This window comes from Dermacentor silvarum, chromosome 5, assembly GCF_013339745.2.
Source record: "Dermacentor silvarum isolate Dsil-2018 chromosome 5, BIME_Dsil_1.4, whole genome shotgun sequence".
NCBI lineage: Eukaryota > Metazoa > Arthropoda > Arachnida > Ixodida > Ixodidae > Dermacentor > Dermacentor silvarum.
Genome location: NC_051158.1, coordinates 24,734,298 through 24,757,385, shown reverse-complemented (window position 1 = coordinate 24,757,385; position 23,088 = coordinate 24,734,298). Strand labels below are relative to the sequence as shown.

General features: G+C 48.1%; 1 protein-coding gene across 4 annotated transcripts in view; it reads right to left on the bottom strand.

The window, feature by feature from the left end:
• Window positions 1-10,448: 10,448 nt before the first annotated feature.
• LOC119453101 (epsin-2) overlaps window positions 10,449-23,088 on the bottom strand; it is a 39,512-nt gene continuing 26,872 nt past the window's right edge. For 3 of the 4 annotated variants that reach the window (XM_037715098.2, XM_049667543.1, XM_049667542.1), the window contains exons 9-11: window positions 21,880-22,014; window positions 15,431-15,595; window positions 10,449-14,301 (exon numbers count right to left, since the gene is read on the bottom strand). In XM_037715098.2, coding sequence (XP_037571026.1) covers window positions 13,952-14,301; window positions 15,431-15,595; window positions 21,880-22,014 — 650 coding nt within the window. In that variant the 3' untranslated portion in view covers window positions 10,449-13,951. The remainder of the gene's footprint in view (window positions 14,302-15,430; window positions 15,596-21,879; window positions 22,015-23,088) is intronic. The other variant, XM_049667544.1, reaches the window with a different exon arrangement.

Below are 23,088 nucleotides of genomic sequence, written 5' to 3'. Positions count from 1 at the left end.
TTTGTAGATATTCCCCAAGATATTCACGTATGCCTCTAGTTCTCCTTCATTACGCACTGCCTCTATGACTGCTGGTATCTCTACTGAATCAAATGGTTTTTCATAATCAATGAAAGCCATATCGAGAAGTTGATTGTACTCCGCAGATTTCTCTATTACCTGATTGATGACATGGATATGATCCATCGTAGAATATCCCTTCCTGAAGCCAGCCTGTTCTCTTGGTTGGCTGAAGTGTTGCCCCGATTCTATTGAAAATTATCTTGGTGAATATTTTATACAATACTGAACGCAAGCTAATGGGTCTATAATTCGTCAATTCTTTAACGTCTCCCTTCTTATGGATGAGTATAATGCTGGCGTTCTTCCAGCTTTCTGGTACACATCCGGGCGGTCCCGGCGGCCGCGCCTGGCCGGGCAACACCACCTGGCCCAGGTCGCTGTATCTTGCAAGTCATGTGCGTCGGGGACAGTCTGTCGTACGCTGTTTTCGCCGCTCTTTTTTCGTTGAAGTGATAGACAGCATGAAGGTCAATTCGCTCGCTGCTGTCCAGCGTTTTGACAGAGAGTTTCCGCGGTCATCGAGTGAGATGTGTTTGTTCATGTTTGCTTGTGCGCGCGTGATAACATTTTTGTTCATTTAGTTAGTATGCCTATGTTTAAACTTTATACGGCCGATAAAAGTACTATCCTACAATAAAAAGATAAATCTACTATTTGTTATTGTAATCGATGCTTTGCCTTTCGGGCGAAACTGCGACTTTTTTTTTTTTTTAAGACAAAATGTCTTCCTTGGCGAGTTACCGCCACTTTTCGTATCGGGCATGTCTGTTTCTAGTCTCATATCATGGGCCGATAACGAAGATTGTGCAGTCTAATGAAAGTGCCAAAGCTGATGATGATAACTGAGGATGATGAAGCCTGTTTTCTTTTATTACACTACCCACAGCACCCGTAGGCATTACAGCGGGGAGGGGGGGGGGGGCAGAATTTATTCCGGGAGGCGTTGATGACGACGATGATGACCATGAAGACATTGTTATTATGATTGTGATGGTGGCGAAGATGATGTTGACAATTATGATACCTGATGATAAATAGTTGGAAGGCGAATCAACGTCTAGTTGACATCCAATAAACGTTGTCGCTCAAGCGCGGCTCTCACAATAAATTATGCAGTTCATATGCCCTATTCCCACCCGCATCTCGCCCAGAAAGATTGTCTTTCGTCGACTTTAACTAGAGGTCGAATCGCCTTTAATTTTTTTTTTTCTGACCTAGCAGGATTGTTCTCACGGCGAGTGTTTTATTTCTGCTTCAGCGAGGGAGGGGGGGGGGAGAGGAGGAGTATTGTAGATGAGTAATTTACTATAATACAGATAAACCAGTTTTTTTTTCTTCAATTTAGTGTCCCTATATAGAACACAGCCGACTTTGAGCGCGCGCCAGCCCATGAACAGTTTCTACGCATGCGTCCTGCGCCCTTGCTATGCAAAGTGTACCTTCACTACCTTCATTACTACGCATTGTGCGAAAACCCAACGTTGCCTTGCTTGCACACGGGGTTGCTAGTGCTATGGAAAAGCTCGGCTTGTTCTATATCACTGAAACCACCTCTTTGGCGCAACACGAATCTGCACACTTAATCAACTCACGAGAAAGTGAAACAATAATGAGGCTTTCACGTCATCGTCATCAGCCGGTTCTTACATCCACTGCGGGACGAAGGCCTTCTCACTGCGATCTCCAATTATCCCTATCTCGCGCTAGCAGATTCCAAGTTCCGCTTGCGAATTTCCCAATTTCATCACGCCACCCAATTCTCTGCGTCCTCGACTGCGCTTTCCTTCGCCTGGCACCCATTACGTCTGCAACTTAAGGTTATCTGCCCTCCGCATCACATGGCTTGCCCGCAGCTCCGTCGTGTACAGGGTTGCTTTCTAACAAGAACGGCCTGGCCGTCGCGCAATGCCCTCAGGGCTGCGGTAATTGCACCTGAACTCCCACGCAAAAGCATTGCAGAAGCTGCCGCCGCATGCATGTGCACTTCTGCACAACAGTCCGGAGAGGATGTTCTCGCTCTCTCCGACGAAAGCATCCATATATACCCCCCCCCCTTTTTTTTTTCTGGGCCACAGCAACACCAGAAACAGCTCTGAATGGCTGCCAATACAGTTATTACAGACGTCTCGGTGCTCGATCGTACCCTAGACGGTGCGTGCACGAGAGTATAATGAATTAAAATGTACAACCACATAGACTCGTGTAAGGGCCGCCTCCTCCACTTGGCAGCCCAAAATATGGGGGGGGGGGGGGGGGGGATTCGGGGTAGCTTGCACTAGTGGCGCAAGGCTAAAGACACAGCGGAGCTGATCAGTTCCTAGTTGGTCCTGGCTATACGAAGTGATGCTAAGTGTATACGCATTTCCTCGTGGTCCGTGGCATCGGGAAACGCCTCGCGAAGCACTTGCAGTGTGAACAGAGGTAGGGGAAGTGGGGCGAAAGCTATGCACAGTGTACGGGCGGCGCGCAGCAGACAACACGCCAGGATGACGTCACAGTGCCTGCACAGTAGCGCGCAAAAGATGGGAGCTCGGCCGAGCCGCCGCCAGAGGCACCTGCTGCAGTGGCGGACTTCGAGCGTTCGGCGCTAATGCGAGGAAACGGAGAAGCGCGGATGGCATCGGCAGCACCTCTGCGCGTTGCCTCCTTGGTGCTCTTACAATTTGTTTCTCTGTCTCTCTCTCGCTCTCATTTTCTCTTTCTCTCTCCCGAGAATAGCGTGCGACGCTCCGCGAGGTGGTCTCTAGGCAACGCAGTGGCAGGTGGCACACATAAACAGCTCCAATTTAAAAAAATATATATTTCCAGCGGAGAAGCCATCGCGTTCGGTGCACTGATGCCTCGCGCACGTGTCGGCGAATTTTCGCGTGCTGCGCACTTCCGCGTGCCACTACTAGCAGCGGCATATGGCATCTAGAGCCATCTAGTAGCGGCCCTTAGACGAGACCGAACCAAAATGTCTGGTCCCGTGTAAGGGTCGCACGTCGTCAATATTGCGAAAAAAAGTGCGGCCCTTACACGACTCTATACGGTATATATGTCTCGAGACAGTTGCCCCTTTCCAGTCTTAATATGCTTCACCGCATAACACGGCGGATCGACGCATATCAGACCATTGCCTCATGCACTCCTCAACGCGCATGTCTCGATGTAAAGCGAACCGCGTTAGACCTACACTGCCTACTCACAAACGACTTGGAATTAAATCTGACTTCCGCTATAGCTACCTAGCGCATAATGACAATTACGATGCGGTTGTGCTGCATGACGCGGTTCTCTTTCTCTTTAATATTTTATTGCGATATCAATTATATGGACACTCCAAGCACATTTTTCCCGTCGCCGTGAGGTTCTGTATTAATTCCAACGGCAATAAAATCACTGTTGCGCGCCGTACGCTGTGTGCGAGTGAAAGCGTGCGAGGGTGAGCCGGCAACCGCAGTTTAATCTCGCGCACGCGACAGAGGAAGGCGGCCGGAAGCGCGCGGTCTTCGTTCGCGCGCGAGCTGCTGCCGCACGGGCGCCGTATCTTGAAAACGATGTGGACGAAGAGTGCGCCGGCGGTTCATCTTGAAAGCGACCTGCGATGGGGACAAAGAGCATGCGTCGAGTGCCTGTAGCTTCGTATACGCAGTGCTTTCGACGTTTAGTTCGCGTTGACGCGAGAGACAGCGCGATGGTCAATTTGCTCGCTGGCGCGCTTTCTCACTCCAGCGTTTTGACCAGTTTCGGCGGTCATCGAGCGAGATGTGTTCGTGTTTACCTGTGCGTGCGTGACACCGTGCTTGTTTTAGTTAGTAAGCGAATATTTAAAACTTTAAACGACCGATAAAACTATCCTTACTTCGTTTAGCTGTCTACTGATTTGCTATCGCAATCGATGCTTCGCCTTTCGGGCGAAACTGCCACTTTTTTTAGAGTGCAGCCAGCGCCTCAATTTTTTCAATGCCAGCTAGATGCGGTCGATCCAACGGCTCACATACCCTCTCCGATTGCCCTTTCTTACTCTTCCCCGCCGGCTACCGTTCGCGCCTGCTTTATGGTCGTGGGGGAGAGTACCCTCTGGGTGGCGCCTCACGACGGAAATCGGACGAAGTAATCCTGACAGACGCGTGAAGCGTCTACCGCATCTCCTCGGGAACGGCAGCGGCTCGTACTCAGACGCACGCGTAACGTAAGCAATCGTACCCTCTGAGTATTGTCACATCGCAGTAACTCACTGAACTAAGGCGCACCAACGGCTCCCATTTCGGATCGAGCACAGGCATTGAAAAAAAAAGCAGAGGACGCTTAAGCTTCGCGTTTAAACGTGGAATGCGATAGCCTTATCGGGCCCGTTCGGATCGCATTTTTCTTTGAGTAGGCTTCACTGCAATACAGAACGTGGGAAAGCGAGCTTACAAAGACCAGGCTTACACCGATCCCTTTAGAGTCAGCTTCACTTCTAAACAGAAATGCATTGCTGGGAAGACGTTTTTCCAGGAGCAATACAAGTCGTCTAATATTAAAATATCAAGGCCCTAGGACCCTTTTTATTATTTTGTTAATAGTTTGCTATTGCCCCTACGCGCGCGCGTCCAGAACGCATTAGGCAGGCTAAGTCCCAATTTGACCTGCCGAAGATGCGAGCGTCATCTGGATATGATTTTCGCAAGTACCCTACCCGAGCGCGTCGATGTTGGTATGGTAGAAATGCTGGGAAAGGGGTTGGTGTTTGAGTTTCCGCGTAACAGAATTGTTTTCGCGTACATTCAAATTACAATCCGATGCCAACAAGTTTGAAGGTTGTGGTTAAGTCGTTAAGTCCATTTTTCTGACGGGTTTCACTGTCAGAAATTCAATTTTCCTTTACTAATACCTTGTGCCACGCGGAGGGCCTGCGCGGTCGGTGTGGTTGGGGATGATTTTCTCCGACACGGACCTCGACACCGACGCCGGATTTTCTGCGACACGGGGCCCTTAATGTTATCCCGTTAAAATAGAGGCGCGGGCGCAGCTCTTTGTGCCAGTTCCTGCGGCGAGCGTCGGTGTAACCGAGCGAAGAGCACAGCCAAAGATGAAAGCGAACGGGAAGCGCCGAGGGGGATGGAAGACGTGAAAGTGGAGAGGAGGGTATGACGGAAGGGTGAGAAGGAAAAAGTCTTCGGTTTCGCCCGAAAGGCGAAGCATCAATTCCGATAGCAAATTAGTAGGGAGCTATACGGAGTAAGGATAGTAGTTTTATCGGCTGTATAAACTAGGACAGATTCGCTTACTAACTGTATTAACAAGCGTGGTGTCAGCGCGCACAAGCAAACACTCTACGATCCCACTCGACGACCGCAAACAACCGCTATCAAAACGCTGTCGTGAGCAAGCGCAGCAGCAGCGAGGTTCGTGGGGTCTATCGCTTATACGGAAATTAAGCGGCGAAAGCACATCGCATACAAAGCTATGAGCCATCTGCAGATCGCTTTCAAGATACGGTACGGGCCACCGGCCGCAGCCGCTCAAAGTACAAGTGGGCAGTTGTGGGCAGAGTAGAGACCACCCCCTCCCTATCGCGTTGCCTTCCCGCTTTCCTCATTTCGCGCGCGAGACTGAGCCGCCAGTTCCCCTTGCGCCGTTGGTGCCGCAGCACGAAGTCGCCTACCTCCCTTCCCTCTCTCCAATTCCCCCACGGCCTTTCGCGCGACGGTCGCGTTTGCTCTCCGCCGTGCGTTCGCACTCGGTGAAAGCGCGCGTCTGGCTTTTGAAACAGCGCTGGCTCTCGCGATCCCCAAATTATCGAGTCAGTCACGGCGCACTTCGCTCCGTTTGCAACGTGCCGCACGAGAGAGATTGTCCGCGTCAGCCAATATATCGCGAAACGAAAACACGTATAGAGCTGCGCTTAAATTCCGCATTAGGGAGTATCGTAATCGTCGGCGAATTTTTTTTTTTTCGCAATGCGGCTGCGGCAGTTTTACGGGATACGCGTGGCCGTGTCTGTACAATCGGGAGGATTAGTCGTGCGTCGGGAGTCCCCCGTTACTGCTGATACCTCGCTAACTCAAACAGGCTTTCCAACATCCCGCTGTATGCTTTTTTCTTCTATTCTTTATCAGATCTTGCTTGTAGTTTTATCTGGACCATGACCTTGCTTTTGAATATCCAAGTTTGGGCTCCGGCAGAAGAAGCTGCTCTCCTAGCCGCTCCCGGTATATCTTGCTACGAATCTGCCGATTCAGGCTACGATTCCAAACGATGCAAAAATACCCTCTGGAAGCATAAGCAGCACCGTGGCATCCTGTTTCATTACAGGAACTAAAGGCGCGGTGTGTACCCAGTATATGCGCCCCTCCCCCCCCCCCCCCCTTTTCCAGTGTGTGCGATCTGCTTCATTATTTTTTAACAATTTATTACGTATGAATTGCGGCAAATCCTCCGCACAAAGGAAAATATTGACACGCGTACTCATTTGTCCTTTTCTCGGGGTCTGCATTTCACCCGCCAACTTAAATGTTGCCGCTCAGCGCAAGACACGCCTGCATGATTGTTATCGTTGCTCTATCTGTTGTGTATGTTCTCGCCGAACATTGTGTAATCAGACGGTATTCGTGACGCGAACACGTGTAGTACCAAGGTCAATCTAAATATATTGGTCGCGAAGCTTGGAACGAAAAGCGAGCCAAAGCCTATCCTCAGAGATATCAGTTAGTGATGCACGATTGAAGCATAGAGTTTCACATAGAGTTATAGTGAGAAACTCTATGGATTGAAGCGTAAATGAGGGGAGCGCGGGGGGGGGGGGGGGGGGGAGGGGTCAAACGCTGAAACTAGAAAAACCTATATGAAAAAACGAAATGTTCGAAAATTTTAATCAGAATACTGTCATACGAGTAAATATTCCGTTTCAAATATTTTTGCTGCCCCAAAACAAATATTACTTTTGTTTCAATTTCAGTTTAGTAGGTCGTTCTTGGTGACCCCTACCAACCAGTGATTCTGGCGCAAGACGTGGTAAGGCTGTGGAAACCAGCTATTATGTCGCGCGGAATGGCGTTGCTCACTTGAACGCGGCCGTTTCATCCTTTTTTTTTTTTTTTCCTTGCCTGTTCAAAGTGTGGCATGTGCTTCACCTCAAATTTTGCGTAGCCTAGCTCACCGCATTCATTGGCGAAAGGTGTGAGTGCAGGTTTTTTGTTATCGTGCAAGTTCACGGCTGCGGCATCCGACACGCTCTCTTTCGTCGTGACGACAAATGCGGAAGGTTCCGGGAATAAACGTCGCACTATTTTCGTTCACGCTCAGAGTATCCCACGGGAAGCAAAATGAGCAAGTCGAATGTTTTCTAAATGATGATGCGGGGCAATGTTGTCTTGTCTGATAACTGTTGGCCATGAATACATGGTGTCGCCCGGAATTGCGAACGATTCTGCGAAAAGGTTTCGCATATGTTCCCATACATTACGACTATGTGCTGGCCATTGTATTTTCCTCCCTCCGATCCACTGAAACATAGTTGCGTTGAACTTTGGTAACTAATTATATTGGTTGCATTATTCTACACGAATAAAATGCAAAGTTCTGGGATTTTACGTGCCATTTGATTACCTCTGAGGCACGCCGTAGTGGTTATGTTGAGCCGCACCCTATTCGCTCACCTTCCATTGTAAGGAACCTAGCTGAGGCAAGAAATGGAAGCGTGCCATGTGATTATACATGGCCTGAATTATGATCACATTAAGCACAGTACGCCACTCCTTGAATAGATTTCTGCATTACGACACGCTGGCGCTTCCTCTGAGGAGCCCGTGTCACATTTGTGGAGCTCGCAACTTGTTTTTGCAGTTCCTCAAAAGAATAAGCAGCGGACGTTGAGGTTCATGTAAACTGAGGCCTCCGCAAGCTGAACGTGCATTGATTTCACTTCTAAGTAATGTGCTCCGACCGCTTTGCTGAAGGTACTACCAGGTTTTATGGGATTTTCGACAGCCGTGTATTGAAAAAGATATTCGTTCTTAATGCGTGCAGCCTAATAATGACATTGTGCATGTGTTTCAAGCATGGATGGATGGATGGATGTAAAACTTTAATGAACGTCCTGAGGTACGCGACTCAGCGCGCAGCGGGCCGCTCCCACGTTGGGACAGTCAGGCCATGCCCGACCGCCACATCGTGGGCCCTCTGGACAGCCCATAGTTGCGCCCCGGCATCGGGGCTCTTGATAGCGGAGAGCCACTTGTCCTCATTTATTTGTTCCGTGCCTCGTAACGAGGGGCAACGCCAGAGCATATGGTCTAAGCTAGCGAAGTCATTGCAGTGCCTGCAAGAACTACTGGCATAAGTGTCGAGATAAGCTTGTGTAATAAAGCCGGGCTGGGATACGAGCGTGTTTGCAATAATCTGAGGGTCAATGCCTGCGCTCTAACTTCTTGTGAGGAAGGGGAAAGTCTCTCCTGCCGAGATAAAAGTACTGCGTAATTTCATTGTATGTTGTTGGTTGATCTCTGTTCTCCACCACTCCTGGCCGGCCGGGGAGTTCTCCATGGTCGCGGAAAGCGAGACCTCGCGCCTTGGAGTGGGCCAGCTCGTTGAGGTTTCTGGGGCCTCCCATGATGGTTCCCATGTGAGCGGGGAACCACGTGAGAGTGTAGGTGGCAATGCTTTTACCGTCGAGGATGCGACAGGCTTCTTTACACACGGCGCCAACGCTGAAGGCGCGGATGGCTGCCCTGGAGTCGCTGAAGATGTTGGCATGTTTCTCGTCCAGGAGGGCCAAGGCAATGGCCACTTGCTCGGCCGCACATGACGACGTGCTTCGTACCGAAGCTGCGTTAACGGTCGAACCCTTGTGGGTGATGGACACTACTGCGAAATTTTTGCTGTTGCCATATTGGGCCGCGTCAACGAAGCAGCTGCCGCCAGGAAGTTCTGCCGCCCAGCGTAGGAGCGCCACGACCCTGGCCTTCAGTCTTTCCACGTTGCGCTGGGGATGCATATTGCGTGGGGCGGGGGATATGATGATGTGGTCTTTCTGCTCTTTCGGAAGGCCCTGGTAGGAGTCTTTGACTTTAGCCGGGGGGACGCCCATCTCTGTTAGGAGTCGTCTGCCCGCCGTGGTGCCGGAGAGCCTGAGAATCTGTGCCCTTTCTTGTGCTTCTGCAATTTCTTCTAGTGTATTCTAGTGTTTTTTAAAGCAAAAACTGAGCAACAGTGACTGCACAATAACTGCACACTACGCCGAATCACCAGAAAAAGCACAAAGCACCATCCTACCACCTAGCCTTTCCTGCAGTGTAGCATCAAGTGCCTTGGAATGAAGTTGTGCAAGTTTGACACATTTATGACAGTCTTTCATAATTCACACCCGAAGAAGCTATTAGACAGATCTTCTCCATGGAGAAATACTGAAGCTACAGTGGCCTGCATACTAGTGATGATGATGGCTATAGGTGGATCTAGCCTTCCAGAACATGCTGCCACTTGCTCCACTAGAGCACCTACCTCAGGAAAGTTAGATGAAAAAGCTAGATATGTTGTTCAGTTCGTTCGTAATCATTCAGTGGCACCGTGCAAAGGAGATACCTGAACTTGCTGTCACAACTACTTCCACCCTGTTTGATGCACGCAACTTTTTTTATAAAAAGAAAACGTTTTGAAGCAGTTCACAGGCATGCACTGGTGAGCGACAAGCCGATTTCGAATGGGTGTTAAGTCCCTGCCAAATCACGAATCATAGTAGCAAAGGAGACTACAGCTCTTGAAGCTGCACTCAGTTTATGCATCAGAAATGCTCTTGCATCGCAATACTTTTAAAAGGACATCAGCTCCATTTTGTAAGCGTCGCGCTTACATCACGCCTCCAAGAAAAGGGTCGAATGTCCAGAATTGAGCCCCAAGGTTCAAACAAAATTAATGTCACATGGCTCAAAACATTTCCAGTAACTCAAAGCTGCATGTCTAGCAATTTGCAGGGTAGGCCTTGCTTTGAACTTTTGTCTAGTACCTTTATAACTAAAACTGTTTTTGTTCCTGTGATGAAGTTAGCACAATACTTTTTTTATTACAGCCACGCTCGCAGACCGGCAGGTGTCACCTCAAGCAACCGCAACTATCAAAGAAATAGAAAAATGTGCAATGTGGTTTCGTCATGCACAAGAGTGAACAGCTGCATTGGAGAAGAAATTGTTTACTCAGCTGTGAGTGTGTTGTTTCCTAGTATTGGTTACTTTCTGCTTTTGACATAATTGAAAGTGTTACACTTTAGGTGGAGATTTACCTTAGCCTGTAGGCTCTCATGTACTCTCATTCAATTTCTGATGCCCTGCATCCCAATTTTGTCGCCTCCAACAAGCTAACGACAACAAAGTTGAATGTGGTTGTGAAGGTACGAGCAAGTGAGAGCGTGTCTCAAACACCCATCAAACATTGCGCATCGTTTTATTTTTTTTTTCTCTGCGTTCCCCCCAGTATCGTTGAGTGACACATGGCAGATTTTTTTTCCTCAGTTCCAGAGGTGACGGAACGTTCGGCAACGTTTTATGTTAGCACGGGCCGGCATTGCAACAGATACACCATGCAATGTTCTTCAGTTATCCAAAAAGAATTTTGCAATGCACTCAGATATGCCATCATTTGCACCCACACACGCATAACAGAAGAAAAAAAAAGAACAAAGTGTCTTACAAAAGGATCAACAAGCCACGCACCTTTCATTCAAAGGACTTGCAGAATAAGCAATTAGCATCTCTATATTTATAAAAGCTATACAATAAAACTCTGTAAATAGAAATAGTCCATTTCATTAGAGGAAAACGTCTTCACATGCAGTAAACATAAGTGTTTTTCTTTCTAACCCTCGTTAGACCATAACATACTTTCACAGTTTAGACAAACATGCTTCATTCAAGACAGCACTGCAAAGCAGGTTTCGGTGATTATCGCGCCAAATACATACCAGACAATGTCTGTCAAATTTCGTGACACATCTCAATGGCACTCTCATCAAGACCATATGCCGACCGAAACTAAAAAGCAGAGGATGGTAAATGTGCCAGCAAGCTTCCGGCCGACGGCCACTCTAAAAGCCACATCAGCAATTAGCCTGTTCGGGGTGGCTCACTTAACGTTTACAGATGTTCCACAACTGAATTACACACGTAAGTGTGTCGAAGTCCTGCATTAATCAAGTGGAAGCTTGTGTGCTTTGTTCATCTACCATACCCTTTCGACGTGGCAAGATGCCACAGCACCCCTGGTTCCGCAACTCAATTCTAACAAACCAGACCAATGACATGGCATGAACACCACCTCACAGAGAAACAAATCCCACACACATACACATCTGTTTGTATCCCTCCTCGGGCAACTTTGTACAAGCTTATACGAGGTTACAATTCTTCGCAACAAGCTTCCTAAAACGCGCACTAACACCTCCTCAATGCTACGACAGAAACAACACCGGCATGTGCCCCTATTCTGCCCGTTCCGTTAGTTTGTATCATGGCCCAGTTGACATTCACACGTGCACTACCAAAGCCCACCCCGTCTTGTAAAAGCAAAGAGAGACAATGCACCTTTGTACACTAAGCCTGACACGAGACGTCCACATTAGAGCATGTAAAACGCCGGCGCACAGCTTTCAGCACAATTATTTTTTTTAACTAGGAACAGGTGATACAAAGGATCCATGCTAGCACATTCACACTCTGAAAAAGTGACACATTTCTCGAAAGTGACACAAGCCGGCCTCGTGCTGAAGCAACATGGCGAGGACAGAAAGAAATGCTCACTTTCGCCGCCGAAGAGTCCACATGTCACGGCAAACTTCAAAGTGTCAGAAAAAACATCCACGCAGACCACCGTACGTGTCAAAGGCTGGTTATATCAGTGGTACAGTAAAAAGTGCTCGATTGAAAAGCGTAACTAGTGATAGCCACAGGTGTGCACAACTTTTTCTTTCTTCAGTGCAAAAAGCCTCCGCTACAGTCCTCTCCAGCCAGTGTACGTACGTATGTACGCCTGCAGGACAGCGTACGAAACCGTTAACCGCTGCAACCACTGCAAGCAGCTTCAATCGCGGCAAAACGAGAAAGGCTGCGCGAACCAATGAGTGGACAGAACTTCCACAAATGGCACGGGTGGGTAACAAAAGAAACGTGCCCTTACGCAAATTTTGTGCTAGTTACGCGACTCAATGCAAAAAAAGAAAGGCCAGTCTTTCAACGCCCTGTCTCCTCAACAGAACAGAGCAAATGCTGTTTCTTCCCAGCCCCAAGAGCCATGGTGCACAATCAAATTGCACAGAGTAACTGCAGCCTTTTGCACTAAAGCACGAGATGATTTCTCGTAATTCTAAGTAAAACGCGGCTCATTTGCTACCAACCACACTTGAAACATTGGCCCAGCAAAATCATGAGCACATCAGCCGTTCAGGACACGGCAGCTTCGGGTAATCCGTGCAAGCCCAAGAGCGGTTATCGGATAGAAGAGCTTTGCTACCCACGATTACAAGAACTCTCGACATAGACACCCCGGCAAGAAATGGGTCACACCATTCAGTTTCCAAAAAAAAAGGGAAGTTTTGCCCAACTACGGCATTTAGCACAAAAAGAGCTTGGCATAAAACGACAGGTACGAGTGCCAATTTCCAACATAAGCTTCATAAGCATACATCATGAATATGCACAGAGCTAGACCACAAAGAAATGTCTTGGGATACCACAGAAATGGATTGCACGGCCTCTCTCTATGATCTCACTCTGCCGGCTAATGAAGACCAGATGAAAGTTTGTGCCTGTGTTTGCCGTTTCATGTCTAGTGGGTCTCTTTCATGGTAAATGTGGTAGCTACGAACACCAACTCGAGCAATGAATGCAGTGGAGGGAAAACGCCTTCAACAGATGTTAACAGGCGCAATAACCTTCCCAATTTTGCTCAGTGTTGCCTCCATAAAGCAATGACTCCCTTCCCGAGTCTGCAGGGCATCGCAATGCTCTAGAACTGCCTCCATTCATCGTCAGTGAGCACCGCGTGGGAATGCATCAGTCAACTATGCCTGACACCGACTCGTCCTTGCTCCTAAGCAAAACAACATAGTGAGGTCCTCCAAAACAAAAAAAAAGGTGGGGAAGGCAAAAATATAAAACAGAGCTAGTTCATGAAATGCAAGTTTTCTTGTTTCTTCTGTTATTGTGAGACAGTAATGACGGGGGCTGGTCGTACTGGTGGTCCGACATCGCTCCGACCGGGCCAGAAGTCAAGCTTGCTTGGTCGTGACGACGTGGCGAATCCTTTAGCCCGCCGCTCGTAAATGCTCTCTCTCTCTCTCAAGATGGAAAAGGAGAAACGACGCCTGCACTTCCGAGATTTCACGCGAATGACCGCTCTCCTCCTTTGGGAGACTCGGGTCGGAACTGGAACCGTGCTCAATTTGACGCACATATATATACTATATATATTAAAACTTTCTGCTTTCCAACCAACCCCTTTACCTCCCACCGTACACCTTCACACCTGCAGAGGAAAACGTCTAGATAGAGCACACACTACATCGATCCACCGAGCCTCTTTCGATAGTCAGGCGAGTTCATCAGTCTGGCCGGCTCTGCATGAAACAGGGAGAAAAAAAAAAGTTCACAGTTCACCACGTAGGAGGAGCCACTCGCAACCTTGGCGTTCCGCTCGCACCTCGAAGAAGAAGAAGACGGGCGAGCACCAAGCGGAATGCGCAACAGCATCTCAGCTCTCTTTGCACACACCAATTAAGAAGAAACAAGGGCCTTTCCAAAGCGACAGGAAGGTTATTTAAAAAAAAGAAGAGACACTGCCGGGCAGGGCAGCGGCGGGCCCGACTCTCGCGCTTCTTTTTTGTTTTCGCGGTCCTAGTGCGAAACAGAACCCCTGCCTACTGCTGCAGGTTCCTTCAGAGGAAGGGGTTCTGCTGGCCCACCGCAGTTGCACCAGCAGGCAGGCCTACGTAGCCACCGTGTGGGGGCAAAGGCTGCTGTGGAACCAGGGCGGCAGTAGCGGCCGGATGCGTCAGGAGCGTCGCCGTCGTTGGGGCGACCGGTGCCGGCGGGAAGCTGCTGTTCTGCAGTCGCAGCTGGTTGATCGTGGGCGGCTTGGACGCCTGGAACGGATTGCTGGCTGCTGCTGCTGCTGCTGCTGCCGCTGCCGCCGTGGCAGGCGCTGCCAGGCCTGGCGTTGGTGCGGAGAGTGGTGCCGCAAACGGGTTCGCGGCAGTGGGTGCTGGGGCACCCAACGTACCTGGCCCTGCGGAAGAAAGATGTAAAGTCTTGCTTAAACATCTCGCATCCGTGAAAGCCGTTGTGGTTAAAACTGGCATAGGAGTATATTGGTCTCAAGCGTACCCGAGGTAACAACGTTGCATTTCATATTATGGCGGAACACGTTTGAACTTTTGATTGCTTGGTACGAGACTTCGAAAGGTGGTGTGGAAGAATTGAAATCAATGGAGTGGTGAACATGGTTGCGCTTTTTAAATGTTATTCACATTGTATCAGCTATAGTTCGGCTGTCTTATAGAGTTCAAAATCCCCCCAGAAAAAAAAATGTACTTGTGTTTCTCATTATTTCTGTTTACAGTTTCATAAATGTACCATTTCCAAAACAATTAGTCACATAGGTTTCAAATTTTCCCCAAAGAAAGAAATGATATGCTACACATTTAAAACTAGAACTAAGTAGATACATAAAAAAATTAGGGAACGAAAAGAAAAACTGTTGGCTGGAAGGCTTTTGCAAAAAGGCAGGGGAGTTTACATTTTAAATGTTTTCTTGAAGAGTTCCTCACATGTGCTTCCAACAGCCTAACGTAGAATGTGGCTGCCACCAGGAGCACTAAAGTTGTAAAGGAATGAAATGTTATGCAGAGGCTAATTGGTTGTTGATCGAGTAACTGTGGTTGTGCCGTGTAGCGGGAACGCACAATGAAAACGCACCACCCATTTGTTTCTAAGTGCATGTGTATGTGTCTTAGCGTTGAGCCTTGTTCCAGCTGTACAGTGCCGATTTGCCTCCTTTCCTGCAGCAGAATTTTAACCCCAACATCCTACAGTCTTGTCAATACTCTGTGCGCAATGTACATGTTGACACAACAACGCAATCAACAGAAACGCAGATAGAGAGCTACAGAGGTGTTTTTGTGTTAAACGCGAGTCCTTCATGACAAGGTTTGACTGTTATTATAACGCAGCAAAGCATTAGAACGCGGGACGTATGCTGTTGCAACAATTCCCGACTCTCCGAGCAAGCTATCAGACCAAGGACCTCCCCCCCCCCCCTTTCATCACGCGCGATATCACATCACTCTGCTACACACTCTGCTCTACATGAATTGGCGTTGACCTCATTTCGTTGTTGGCGAGACTGCCCGGCTTACCTGCGGGTCGTGTCGTGACGAGCGCGTCCAAGTTCACCAGGTTCGAATTGGGACCTAGGAAGCTCTCCGGCGTTTTCCGTTTGCTCAGTTCTTCTTCCTCTGCACAAGGCAAGGCACGGCGCAGGCCGCCCAATGCCAACGCATCGCCCACTGCCCCAGTTTGTTCTACAAGCGCGCACGTGCGGACAACGCCCCGGAGACAATGCACAGTTTAGTCAGGGTATTTCGTGTCGCAGGGCATTCATGGTATGCGTTTTTTGGAACACCACATGCCATTTTTGTTACACAATGGTTGCAATTTCATTTCATGGCGCGCAAATACGTAGCAATATTTTTTTTAAGAGTGCGTTGACAGCATGCATTGAAAAGATAGCAGGAACGAGACATGTTCAGTGCGACAGAAAGACGACAAGATGGGGGCCACAAGACGAACGTGGTAAGAAAGCATTACAATGGTAAGGAAACCGTGTAATGAAAGCGACATAAGTGTTGCAAATGCCACAGTAAAAAAAAAGCATGTGCAGTTAATTATAAGTTTTGCAGGCAGTTTGAGATATTGTTTTTGCGATGACGTAAACAGCGTGCATCATAAGCACAATTCATACCAGCGTTATTTCCAAGGCATCAAAAGGTACCATACATACCAGAGGAAAGAATGTGAAATGCGAGGCAAGACAAAACAGAAGAAGAGTGCACGATGACAGCATTCAGCACAGGACATGACCAGCACATACCCAACCGATTTATAAAATGAATTAATGCGAGGGAATGAAATGCACGAGAGAGAAGTAGGAAAAACAAAAACGGTGTCACCGTAAACGTTGCCAGCGACCGCCCGAACAACGACGAGAGCACACAATGCGCATCGGTGTGACGAGACGTTACCGTTACCACGGTGATGCCGCACATTTGGAGGTGAGCGCAGTGATTGTCGCAGACAAGATGCCATTCGCACCGCGCAATGGTGTCGAGGAGGGTGTGAGATGACGATGGTAGACACACAAGGGAATGGGAAAGAGGGAGCGGGAAGAGATAAAACACAAAACACACAGATCAGAGACAAGACAGCACCACAGGAGAAGTCGCAGTCACAACACTTTGGAAAGACTACGGGTTGCCGATCGAGGCATGCTTCTTTACACACAGAGCTTCCAAAGGTTTTGCAGGTTGTAAGGGGGACATCAATACTGTCAAACTTTGCTATAACAAAGTCACATCTGACACGAATATGTTTATGTTACATACCCCCCCCCCCCCGATATCCATTTAAAACATATAAATGATATCAGGGTGTAACACACTGATATCAACGATAAACATTTCCGAAATATTTCATTATACAGTAGAACCTTGCTGATAGGAACCTATTCCCGACGCCAACGTTCGCAATTGAGAACACAAATAATGACCCAATACTGTTACGCTTTTGTTTTTTTTTTACCGGTTCATACGTTCACAGAAAACACAATCTTTCGGCATTAGCGGCCTGGAGTGAGCGCCCACTGGCAAGCATGCGTGTGGTCTGGCCTCAAGTTTCCCGTGGTTTGAGGCTAGTTGAGCGTCTAAACTAGTCGAAATTAGCGCGACCCGACGGCTACAATACCGATAAGCAGGGTGGCCAAAATTTAATTCCTGCGCGAGCGGCCATGGCCGAGAGTGAGCAGACGATGGTCGGCTTCTTCCAGAAGTATAATTATTATCGAAATTCGAAAGCAGATTTTCGCTTACTTCCGTCTGTTTACTGAGCTTCGTCAATAAGTATACTACACAGTAACAGTAAGAAGAAACGCACTGATCGCAACACCCTTCTTGATTGACGTCAGCTATTGGCCAATAGCAGCCGCATATGGGAATACACTTTATTACGAAATAAAACTTCCAGAAGAGAGTAAGGAGGCAGGCTTCTGTTGAAAAGAGGGCGTTTGAGAGAAAGATGACTTAGCATTCCACTTGCGAGCTCCACGCATCACATATGACTGCAAAACTTGGCTGAGATGTTCACAGCAGCATATGCTATCCATGGACTATGTTTCCTCACCAAGCCCGAGGGGTGGTTCAGGACCCCCTTTAACGTCTCGGAATAACAAAATTTAACCTTGCTCAAGATCATGACAGTAGCAGGGAGCGCAAGGAGACATCACAATGAAAGGCATGTCACCATCAAAGTTCCGTTTCGCACTCCCTCCAAGAGTAATTCCGCGGTCACTTACACTTGTCTTGTGTCACTTATCACATCACTTATGTCACTTATCGCTCTTATCTCTTAGGTCACACTTATCTGCCCAGCACTTCGAAACAGCAGTAAAGTTAGCTACCGTACTTATTCGAATCTAGGCCGATAGTTTTTTTTCAAATAATCACATACGAAACTCTAGGGTCGGCTTAGATTCGAGGATTTAAAAAAACACGCCAGTTTTTTGAAACTGATAAATATGGTGCATAGTTAGCGCCATCTAGAAAAGTCAGTATCTCAGCCGCTACTAGCCGCGCCAGTAGCCAACTGAAGTACACGAGCGACGTCGCCATTTTGACCTGCGTCGTATCGGTAGTATCGGTATGGTGCAGCATCGGCGCGCGGCGTGGCGTTATCGTAATGTCACCAAATGGGCGATGCCACTATAGTGCCGCTTTCTAAACGAATACTGTATTTACTCTAATTTAACGTGCACTTTCAACACGACCCTAAATCTGCGTCGGCATTTCAAAATGGCCGCCTCGCACGCGCGTCGAGCCTAGCTACCGTAGCATGCGGAAGCTTCCTCCGTGTGGTGCAGTACACGTGCTTAGGCAATAGTCTACCGTCTGTATTCACGTTCTCAGCGTCTGCTCTATCAGCATGAAGTGCGGAGTTCATCATGATGCCGCATTTAAAAGGAAAGTGATCATCTGTGCGGAGACGGACAAAAATCAGGCCGCATCACGGGCGTTCGAAGAATCCGAAACTTGCAAGCGGGACTGGCGCAAACAGGAGGAGAGGATTTTCGCCAGCAAAGCAATGCGGAACGATTTCAGTGGACCGAAGCAGGACGTAATCTGCGACGATCCACTCCGGCGATACGATCAGGCTTGGCCCTATCTTGAAAGCAATCTGCGACGGGTAAAGTCCGCCGCGCGCCGTGTTTTCGCCGCGTTGAAGCGAGAGGCATGCTAGCACGAAGGCGCGCTTCGTCTCCAGCGTTCTGACAGTTCGTTTCCGCGGTCAACGAGCGAGATGTGTTCATGTTTGCTTGTGCGCCAGTGACACCGCGCTTGTTAATAGCGGTCTACTAATTTGCTATCGCATTCGATGCATCGCCTTTCGGGCGAAACTGCAACTTTTTTTATTCATCGCAACTTCAGTGCATCCGGAGCAAATCTATTTTTCCAAATGACAGAAAGTTGTATTTCTATTTGAAAGCATGAGGTGCGCGGTACTGGTAAAGGACTTTTTTTTCCTCACGGAAAACGGGTGCGCGTTACAATCGAGGAAGCATGAGAATCGAGTAAATACGGTAGTTGTGCTAGCCGTAGAGGCATCATCAAACGTTCAAGCCGGGCGGAACTTCGGCATCGGTCTGTCGTTGGAGGGGGCCACGGGAGATGGTTTTTGCGTGCGCCGCAACGTGCGCTCCTTCCAAAATGCAGCATCTCTAATGCGCTGGATGGTACTAAATATAGCGCACTGTTTCAAGATGTCAGCAGTAAGCAAGATAGCGACGAGGCTAGCAGCGATGGTGACATAGAATGAGCTCGGCGTGTTCAAATTTAATAAATGCTGTTTCATTTTGCGAATACTGTCTTCGCTTTTTTCGTTCGGCCTACACTCGAGGTAAGTTTTTTTTTTTTTTTTTCTGACTTTGAACTTTTGGGGGGTCGGCTTAGAATCGGAGTCGGCCTAGATTCGAGTAAATACGGTAATTGAACCTTTTCAGTGCCTCCCTTCATGCAAGGTCAGCCAGGCAGAACTTGTTAGTTTTTCCAGCGGAAACAATCGTTTTATTGACAATGTGCGCAGTAGTTACTGCGATGCTGATTCAGCGCATTCGTGTCAAGTAACGCGAATGCCACTCCAGGCAATTACATGGACAAACACTCTAAAGACAGCGTACAACACATGAGACAAGATTAGGGCTCGTATTGCACAGCCATTCGTTTCCTTTTTCAACCTTCCCACTCATTGCGATTGGCTCGAAACATTGCTACACTACCAATCTTGGCCACTCACGAGAAGAGAAGAGCGGAACATCCAGTAAAATTGTTACTAGCAAGAGGACATTGAACGGCTGAGTTTAAGTCCTTGAGGCAAACATGCCCCCCGCCCCGTAAAGCATAAAAATGCATCCTTCTTAAGCCTTGGAAGTGCACCCCAACAGTTGGTCACAAAAAAAAAAAAAACAATATGGTGCAATGGAAACACAGATGTGACTATGTAACTACAGTAAAACCTCGATAATTCGAAGGTCGCCGGACCGCGAAAATTCTTCGAATTAAGCGGATTTTCGAATTAACCGAAATGAATAAAAAAAAGAAAACAAGCAAGAACTTGCCGCAAAAAAAAATCACCTTTATTTTCCATGTCCGAGAAAAATTACTCAAGGTAATCACCGATGCGGGATTACTTGGTGCGCTGGTTCGCCGCCCCTAGTGCCATGCTCTCCAGCTGGCTCAAAAAACGTAGCATACAAATATCACCCGCACTGCACTCAACAAAGTTGCGGACGATGTTCACGGAATCGATAACTGCCGCGAAAGCGGGCGTGGTGGTGCTTGACTCCAAAAATTTGGACTTGCTGGATATTCCGGACTTCAAAAATGCACCATCAGGGTTCCCATTGAGTTCATGTATTTTCGCACCCAATTTTTCGGACGAATTGAGACCCCAAAGTTCGATTTTGCGGACTAAATCGCTCTTTCCTAGCCGCGCTACCCAATCTTGGAGGCCGCCATGTTGGATTTTGCACTGGCTTGAATTCCAGTGACTCGCTGTATAGCCTCCAAGATTAGAACGCGCGCTATCAATAGAGAGGTCGCGCAATCCTCCAGTCTCGGAGGCCATGCCATCGTTGTAACCATTTATTGTGGGATTTTTTTTTTTTTTTTATTGCGACAGCAATTATATGAACACTTCAAGCGGATTTTCGCCGTCGGCGTCGCCGCCCTGAGGATCCATACAAAGTCCAAGGGCGATAAAATCATCGCCGCGCGCCCGCCGTATGTGCGAGTGACAGCGCGCGGGGGACGCGCGCTTTCATGGAGAGTGAACGCACGGCGGAGGCGACTTCCTCCCTCGGGCGACTTCTACTCTTCTAACAACTGCGTACTTAGCGCCGGAGCGGTTTCTCGTGCGCAGCGTATCTTGAAAGCGATCTCCAGACGGCTCTGACCTTTCGTATGGGCTGTGCTCTTGCCGCTCGCAGCGATAGACCGCACGAACCTTCGCTCGCTGTGGGCTGCGGCGGCCGCGCTCGCTCGTGCGCGCTGACACCACGCGTGTTATGTCAGTGAGTTTTTTTGTTTTTTTCTCTCAAGTTTCGGTTGCTATTTTGAACGTGGCGTGTACACCCAGCAGGTGTCTCGGAGACCCATATCTCAGTGATCGGCGCTACCTCCTGTACCTTCGCGAGAGCTAAGCGGTGCGAAGCTCGTTTATTGGATCTCCATGGCGAACTCCGTTGGCGGAGATCGCCAACGCGGTGGCGTTCGTGTCGACTGTACACGGAGACGACGTCATTGCTGCGCAAATCCAAGCAAGTCGATTCTCTCCAAGCGTAGTATGAGGCAGGGCATTATTAAAAATTTTTTTTAAAGCCGCACTAATGACTTTTTTTTCGGCCGAACGAGTTTTCCGGACTATTTTTCAGTCCCCACGAGCTCGGAAAATCGGTTGGCGACTGTACGGAGCGCCCTAACCTAACCGCCGCACGTTGCTACTAGCCGGAAACTTCGAATTATCCGAATAGAGCCGCGCGGGCCATTCAAATTATCCGGTAGAATTTGCATTGAGAATGACGGGACCGCTCAAATTCTTCTAATTAACCGAAATTTCGAATTAACCGAGTTCGAATTATCGAGGTTTTACTGTACATTATTAGGGATCCTTCAAAGCACCAAAAGACTAACATATCCATATGCCTCTATCCTGCAAGAACTTCTCTTAACAGTGCACCCCCAGACAAATTATCAATGCTCACTATCACAGAACATTGTTCGCTTACGTTAGCTACAGCAGTACCTGACGTCAGTTTGAGTTCTTGTTCAGCCAGGCACCAAGTGATGAGACAATTGATGCCTGTTTGCGGTTCACACTATATCTCCTTGAAACTAAGCCATCCTGCAAGTTCCATACTGACAATTTTCGGAAGGATCGAAAAAACGTGGTCCCACATTCGTGTAAATATTGTAAAATTCTGACTCTTCCCCTAAAGACTATGTAATACAAAAAGCATGAAAGAATAGAATGTTTAACCCACCTGAGATCGGGCTGGTAGCAGCCGATCGTTTGCTCAGTGTGTCAAACTCATCCAGGTCATTTCCGTTGGTTGTGGGCCCCGTGGCTGATGATCGCCAGGGGTCTTGGCTGCTCGACCATGGGTCTCCATGATTCGCTGCTCCAGACAATAGATTGAATTATTGATTGATTGATTGATTGATTGATTGACTGACCGACTAACTGACTGACTGATTGGGTCAAACACAAGGGCTACGACATCGTACTGAAAGACTAAATATTAATTCTGCTGACTTCCTGGAATTAACACACATCCAAACCTCAACAAAGAACGCCAGACAAAACAGCAGACCAACCATTCGATTGATCAAACGTAACTATTTGAATGAAAAGAAAAGAAAAAAAAAACAAGTGCTATTTTCATGGAATTACGATTGTTTCATATCTGCAATGCTTTCTGTGTAGCAAATGCGTCATATTTTGCGACAAAAAAAAGTATGTGGCTTAATACATAAAGTTACACAACGCATAGATATTAGCCGCGAGGTCAAGCGGAGTCGCCGCCTGGTGGACACAGGCTCAGCCACGCATAATGTGAATGGCACTGTGCACTGTCTGATAGCCGCTAGACGTTTAGAAGCGGATGCATGGCGAGGGTATCCTATAAAGACGGTTTGCTCCGTGGTTGTAGCACAGTCATAGACAATGATATACACCTTTTTTTTAGCTATGTTAAGAAGCATTTCGCCTTGAGCTGCATTCTTTGCGCCGTAATGAGATCAGTGACGGCACGTGCCATGCTCGCTATGTGAGATCGCTCCCTCTGTTCTTAAAGTAAAATTGCCCGACTGTCACTTAGTGGTTCATTTAGTGGTTCACTCCGTGTGGCGCAAGTGACTGCCGCCGATGGGAATCTGATCAAGTATTGAAAGCGGTCACCCACCATGCATCTCTGTCGTGTTTTTCTGTCTTTTTTTCTGCTTCCGAGAAAAAAAAATAAACTGCGCTTATTCTCCGTTCTCTTCCCTGGCTCTTATCTCCAGCTGCTCGATATTCGGTGGTTTCATGCACGTGTCTGGGCGCATGATATTTGGACCGAGTACCACAAATAATGGCATCATGCGTAAGTTCACCCAAGTAGAGCACAAAAGACATCCCTGCTGGCTGATCAGATAATTCGATTTCAGAAAAAGTGACGCCTGCAAGGCATGTTTTCCGCACCGCAGAAAGT